This window comes from Brachyistius frenatus, unplaced genomic scaffold (assembly GCF_029030835.1).
Source record: "Brachyistius frenatus isolate BFR_SWC_R1_liver_20210118 unplaced genomic scaffold, ASM2903083v1 Contig_154, whole genome shotgun sequence".
NCBI lineage: Eukaryota > Metazoa > Chordata > Actinopteri > Embiotocidae > Brachyistius > Brachyistius frenatus.
In genome coordinates this window covers 853,084-860,000 of record NW_027210753.1, presented here as the reverse complement: position 1 = coordinate 860,000, position 6,917 = coordinate 853,084, and the positions used below count along the sequence as shown (strand labels likewise).

At 45.0% G+C, this 6,917-nt stretch overlaps 1 protein-coding gene across 3 annotated transcripts; it reads left to right on the top strand.

The window, feature by feature from the left end:
* Positions 1-135: 135 nt before the first annotated feature.
* On the top strand, positions 136-4,923 carry rdm1 (RAD52 motif containing 1). 3 transcript variants are annotated; one of them, XM_069716261.1, is made up of 8 exons: positions 136-166; positions 465-585; positions 784-963; positions 1,386-1,514; positions 1,622-1,769; positions 1,845-1,943; positions 4,241-4,317; positions 4,417-4,923. In XM_069716261.1, exons 2-8 carry the CDS (start codon positions 493-495, stop codon positions 4,480-4,482), a joined length of 792 nt encoding a protein of 263 aa, XP_069572362.1. In that variant the 5' UTR covers positions 136-166; positions 465-492; the 3' UTR covers positions 4,483-4,923. The 3 variants fall into 3 exon arrangements, with proteins under 3 accessions (XP_069572362.1, XP_069572363.1, XP_069572364.1); XM_069716262.1 differs by lacking the exon at positions 136-166 and having other exon boundaries at positions 221-585; positions 784-834; XM_069716263.1 differs by lacking the exons at positions 136-166; positions 4,241-4,317 and having other exon boundaries at positions 221-585; positions 1,845-1,888.
* Positions 4,924-6,917: the final 1,994 nt, after the last annotated feature.

Below are 6,917 nucleotides of genomic sequence, written 5' to 3'. Positions count from 1 at the left end.
TAGATATTATATTCTATGAACGGAAACAAAGTGAATGTGTGTCTGTGAGGACGCTCTGATTGGTCTGCAGGAGATGTCGTAGTCTGTATTCTCATTGGGTACCGCAGGAGGCTCCGCCCTTTGGCGGAGGCGCGGGAACTCCAGGTTTGTTGGCTGTTTTGTGACGGTGAGTAAACTGGAGTTTACCGAGTTTAATTAACGGTTAACGGACAGCTTTATTAAACTGACGGTTAACGTGTGTTAGGAAAGAACGCTCCACCAGACTCCAGTCACAAATCCGTCATTTTAACGCCGCTGTGTTGTAGTTGAATCCGGTCCTGGCTTCTTTAAAATAGGAGTTTTAGAAGTGACGATGAATCTGAAACATCCCGCGGCTGTTCTTCATCCGTGAAACGGTTCACATGTTGTGAGATGAAGGTTCCTCCGCTGAAACTCAAGAAACTAAAACGTGGAGGTTTTTGAAGGCAGTTTGGTGCAGCAGCTCCTCGAGGAATGGAGGTTCTGGAGTTCCGGGTTCCTGTGGAGAACAACAAGACTCTGTTCGTGTGGAACATCGATCCGTCTCACAGCGAGGCTCAGATCAACGTGAGTTATTGATGACGATCCCAGCGATATCTGTCTGATCCGGTACCAGGTCCAACCGGGGCAGTACCGATATGACACCAGTGTGATTCTATTCCGGTTCTGTACCGAGTTACAACATGTAATGAGTTGCATGTTTGTAGTTTTGTTTGTTGTTTACGTTGTATTTTGTTTAGTTCAGGTTGTTGTGGATGTTTTCAGGACCAGCTGTTTGACGTCTTCTCTGCATTTGGTCCTCTCTACCTGCTGAAGGTGAGTCCCAACCCCCCTCTACACCCGCCCGGGTGCTCCGCCCTCATCAAGTTCTACTCAGCAGGCCACGCCTCCACAGCTCAGAGGCTCACTGATGGACACAAGATGTTTCAGAACTCTCAACTCAAGGTCTTCTTCTTCTTCTTCTTCTTCTTCTTCTTCTTCTTCTTTCTTCTTCTTCTGCTTCTTCTTCTTCTCCTTCTTCTGCTTTTTCTTCTGCTTCTGCTTCTTCTGCTTCTCCTTCTCCTTCTTCTGCTTCTTCTTCTGCTTCTTCTTTTTCTCCTTCTTCTGCTTCTTCTCCTTCTTCTTCTCCTTCTCCTTCTTCTTCTTCTTCTTCTTCTTCTTCTTCTTCTTCTCCTTCTTCTTCTCCTTCTGCTTCTTCTTGGGTGTTTATCAGAGTTTCTGATTGATTGATCTCCTCAGACTGTTCAGCTCATTTGTGTGTGTGTAAATCCGTGCGTGCGTGTGTGTGTGTGTGTGTGTGTGTGTGTGTGTGTGTGTGTGTGTGTGTGTGTGTGTGTGTGTGTGTGTGTGTGTGTGTGTGTATTCAGGTGAGGCTGAGCTCCAACCAGACTCCTCACTTTCTGTATGGTAGCAGCAGACCTTTAAGCCACGCCTGCTGCCTGGAACTGGCCAATCACTGCCTGGGATTCAACGGCTGGACCTCTGACATCATCACAGTGAGACACACACACACACACACACACACACACACACACACACCTCATCAGTTTATTCAGGTGTGTGTGAGTGGAGAGGACTTTCTGTCTGTGTCTGTCCTCCACAGCTGAAGGAGCTCACCAATGAAGAAGGAGAGGAGGGCGGAGTCAGGAGGCGGAGACTGAAGTTCGGCTGTCTGCTGCAGCTCTCCTTCCCTCAGCATAGAAGGATGACCAGAGGAGGGGCAGTCCTGGAGGACAGCTTCACCTGGACAGGTGAGGACGGCTTCACTTCACCTGCACAGGTGAGGAGACCAAAGAAGAAGATGACCATGTGTTTTCTGTGCTCAGGTCCAGATGTTCTCCTCCAGAAGCGTCGTAGGCTGCAGAAGTCGGTGAGAGAAGCAGCTCTAGTTGAAGCCTTCAGCTCGGTGCTGCTCGTCCTTCTAGGTGCAGTAGAACTCCTGTAGAATATAAATAACACACGATGACAGTTTCTAAATCAAATAAACTCATATTTAATATAAAACAGACCAAAGACAATATATGAGATGTTGAAACTGAAATGTATTGTTTTATATACAATATATTTCCTCATTGTGAATCTGATGTCAGCAACACGTCTCTATAAAGTTGTTCCAGGATCATGTTCACCACTGAGCTGCATCAACTCTTCTTTTAACGACACTCTGGAAACCTTTGGGAACTGAGGAGACCAGTTTCTGGAGTTTAGAAAGTGAAATGTGGTCCCATTCTTGCCTGATAGAGGATTTCGGCTGCTCAACAGTTCAGGGTCTCCTTTGTTGTATTGTTCATGTCCTGATGCTCCAGATGTTTTCAATGATTGACAGGTCTGGACTGCAGGAGGCCAGTTTATCAGCGGACTCTTCTACTAGAGAACCATGCTGTTGGAATACGTGCAGAATGTGGTTGGACGTTGTTCTGCTGAAATAAACAAGACCTTCCCTGAAAGAGACGTTGTCTGGATGGCAGCATATGTTGCTCCAAAACCTGAATATATCATTCAGCATTAATGTTTCCTTCCAGATGTTCAAGCTACCCATGCCATGTTAGGTTAGGTTAGGTTAGGTAGGTTAGGTTAGGTAGTTACTTTATTAATCCCCGAGGGGAAATGTTTTCGCTACAGCAGCATACAGGAAGCAATAGATAATAATAGAATAATAGAAAGCAATAAAATAGCACTAAAAATATAAAATATAAAATGCACAGTATATACAGTACAGTATATATCTATATATATTATATACAAACAACCAAGAAACACAGTCAACAGTGTTATTGTTGTGTGATGGATTTTGCCAGAGGTGAGTTATTGTATAGTCTAATTGCAGTCGGCAGGAATGATCTCCTGTATCTGGAATGATCTCCTGTATCAGAATGATCTCCCGTATCAGGAATGATCTCCCGTATCTGGAATGATCTCCCGTATCTGGAATGATCTCCTGTATCAGGAATGATCTCCTGTATCAGGAATGATCTCCCGTATCTGGAATGATCTCCTGTATCTGGAATGATCTCCTGCATCAGGAATGATCTCCTGTATCAGGAATGATCTCCCGTATCTGGAATGATCTCCTGTATCAGGAATGATCTCCCGTATCTGGAACGATCTCCTGTATCAGGAATGATCTCCTGTATCTGAAATGATCTCCTGTATCTGTCCTTGTGACAGCGGAGCTGGAGGAATCTTTTGGAGAACGTCCTCCTCTGTCCCTGCAGCAGGTGGAGAGGGTGGACAGGATTATCCAATATGGACAATAGTTTGTTCAGCGTCCTCCTCTCCACCACCTTTTCCAGACTATCCAGTTTGTAGCCGATGATGGAGCCGGCCTTCTTAACCAGTTTGTTAAGTCTGTTGGTGTCACCGGCTCCAATGCTGCTCCCCCAGCAGACCACAGCGAAGTACAAAGCACTGGCCACAACAGATGGTAGAACATCTCCAACATCTTGCTGCACACACTGAAGGATCGAAGTTTCCTCAAGAAAAAGAGTCGACTCATCACCTTCTTGTAGACAGCGTTGATGTTGGTCTTCCAGTTTAGTCTGTTGTGCACTAATGCATCCCTGTACCATCACAGATGCTGGCTTTAGAACTGAGCTGATAACAAGCTGGATGGTCCCTCTCCTCGGCGGTGTTTCTGGATCATGTTTCTATCTGGTTTCTTCTTTGGAGAGTTTTAACATCATTTGTGGACGCAGCGATGAACTGTGTTCACAGACGATGGTTTTCACAAGTGTTCCTGAGCCCATGCAGTGATTTCCACTCCAGAATAGTGTGTTTTTAATGCAGTGCTGCCTGAGGGCCCGAAGATCACCACCATCCAATATTGGTTTCCAGCCTTGTCCCTTGTGTTCAGAGATTTCTCCAGATTCTCTGAATCTTTTCATGATATTATGAACCGTAGACGATGAAATCCACTAATTCTTTGTAGTTTTACGTTGAGGAACATTATTCTTAGATTGTTGAACTATTCTCTAATAGTCTTTCAGCGTAGTGAATCTCTCCCCATCTTCACTGCTGAGAGACTCTGCCTCTCTGAAATCATCTTTTTATATCCAATCATGTTACTGATCTGTTGCCATGGTAACCTGATTAGTTGTCAGATGTTCCACCAGGTGTTTTTCTCTTTGTAGACACTAGTGATCAATAACTGATCAGTGATCAAAAACGTGTGTGTGTGTGTGTGTGTGTGTGTGTGTGTGTGTGTGTGTGTGTGTGTGTGTAGGTGAAGGTAAAGTGATGGTGGAGCTGAAACAGACTTCAGATCAGTTTGGACCTGATCAGACTGAAGGAGTCATCCAGGTAACCTCACCTGTTCTCAGGGGTGTGTGTGTGTGTGTGTGTGTGTGTGTGTGTGTGTGTGTGTGTATTAATGTGTGTCTGTGCATGTGTGTGTTTCAGGTGAATGAGCTTCCTGCTGATAAAGATGAGGCTGAAGATGAAGAGTTGATTCTGACTGTGTCGTAGCCTCCCAGAGGATTCTGGGTAGATGTGTGGTATCTCAGGGTGGGCAGTGGTGCATGATGGTAATGCAGTGAAGACTGATTATGTGACCTGAAGACCATCCTGACTCAGTGATGTGCTGACATGATGCTGTACTCCCCCTCTCCCCCACATCCCCTCACACACGTGCACACACACACAGACACAAGATCCAAACAACAATCAATGCCTTGCTGTTCAGCCCATTTTCTTTATCTGCAGTCGCCGCTTCCTGTCTGGCTGCTCTCAACAGGAAGTCCCTCATCAGACGCCGTCTGAACACTGGGACATACTCACCTCCCGTGAGGGGACAGAAACGTCCCCACAGTGTCTGTAGACCGGAGTGTTCATTAGATCAATACTGAAGAACCAGCTCAATGAGTGAACATCAACCTATCAGTGATCAATAAACACTAAAAACATTTACACACTCTTCACACTTTTATTTTTTTAATTTAATTTGGGAAATATTGCTTTTATTTTGTATTTACCAGTAACTCCTCCCCTTCCTGATTGTTTGCAGTGCATTGTGGGAAATCTGTTGTGGGAAGTTTTAAATGTCCATCTCAGCTCACCTGACAGGGTGGTTTCAGAGCTCTGCGCTCTGATTGGCTGAAGGGTCCATAACTAACCAGGAAGTGATGTCAGAGTGTGGTTAAAATGTGCAGACAGGAGAGAGACTGATGTATTGATCTGAGATCAGTCACTGATCAGCTGATCCATTCACCGTTCAACCGATCCATTCACCGTTCGGACGATCCGTTCAGTAACGTGATGACGGACTGTCCTCAGAGCTGATGTGATGTATGAATCAGACTCCATGTTGCATCGGAGAGCAGGTCATCGATGGTTAATGACAACTGATCAATAACTTCCTTTAGTTTTCAGCTAAATGTGAATGTTTAAGACATTTAATACCTTTACAACCAGAGTTCGTAATAATAATAATTCATAATATAGAATATTATTTTATAACGTGATATTCTAAACGTAAAAATCTGCTCAGAGTTTCTGATGGACGAATGAATGAAAGCTAGCAGGTGTTGCTAGGGTACTGACTCGTTACTAAGGTGTTGCTAGGGTACTGACACGTGTTACTAAGGTGTTGCTAGGGTACTGACACATGTTGCTAAGTTGTTGCTAGGGTACTGACACATGTTGCTAAGGTGTTGCTAGGGTACTGACACATGTTACTAAGGTGTTGCTAGGGTACTGACATTTTGCTAAGGTGTTGCTAGGGTACTGACACATGTTGCTAAGGTGTTGCTAGGGTACTGACACTTGTTCCTAGGGTACTGTCATGTGTTACTAAGGTGTTGCTAGGGTACTGACACATGTTGCTAAGTTGTTGCTAGGGTACTGACACATGTTGCTAAGGTGTTGCTAGGGTACTGACACATGTTACTAAGGTGTTGCTAGGGTACTGACACATGTTGCTAAGGTGTTGCTAGGGTACTGACACATGTTACTAAGGTGTTGCTAGGGTACTGACACATGTTGCTAAGGTGTTGCTAGGGTACTGACATTTTGCTAAGGTGTTGCTAGGGTACTGACACATGTTGCTAAGGTGTTGCTAGGGTAATGACACTTGTTCCTAGGGTACTGTCATGTGTTACTAAGGTGTTGCTAGGGTACTGACACATGTTACTAAGGTGTTGCTAGGGTACTGACACATTTTGCTAAGGTGTTGCTAGGGTACTGACACATATTACTAAGGTGTTGCTAGGGTACTGACACATATTACTAAGGTGTTGCTAGGGTACTGACATTTTGCTAAGGTGTTGCTAGGGTACTGACACGTGTTGCTAGGGTACTGACACATGTTACTAAGGTGTTGCTAGGGTACTGACACATGTTGCTAAGGTGTTGCTAGGGTACTGACATTTTGCTAAGGTGTTGCTAGGGTACTGACACATGTTGCTAAGGTGTTGCTAGGGTAATGACACTTGTTCCTAGGGTACTGTCATGTGTTACTAAGGTGTTGCTAGGGTACTGACACATGTTACTAAGGTGTTGCTAGGGTACTGACACATTTTGCTAAGGTGTTGCTAGGGTACTGACACATATTACTAAGGTGTTGCTAGGGTACTGACACATATTACTAAGGTGTTGCTAGGGTACTGACATTTTGCTAAGGTGTTGCTAGGGTACTGACACGTGTTGCTGGGGTACTGACACGTGTTGCTATGGTGTTGCTAGGGTACTGACACATTTTGCTAAGGTGTTGCTAGGGTACTGACACATTAGTAAGGTGTTGCTCGGTGATGGGGAGGTTGGCTCAAGGGTTAGCGGGGCCGCATTGACCACAGGAAGCCGTTTCAGGGTGTTGTTCTTCATGTTCCTGCACGTTCCACATGAACATTCAGGAACCGTGTTTCAACCAGCTGCTGCAGGACATTGGAGGTAAGGACTCGGTGAGA

Bases quoted from the DNA above. Each gene is read 5' to 3' on its own strand.
- rdm1 (XM_069716261.1), top strand. From the start codon at position 493: ATGGAGGTTCTGGAGTTCCGGGTTCCTGTGGAGAACAACAAGACTCTG. The intron at 586-783 runs GTGAGTTATTGA...GGATGTTTTCAG, and splicing joins ACAGCGAGGCTCAGATCAAC to GACCAGCTGTTTGACGTCTT. The intron at 4,318-4,416 runs GTAACCTCACCT...TGTGTGTTTCAG, and splicing joins AGACTGAAGGAGTCATCCAG to GTGAATGAGCTTCCTGCTGA.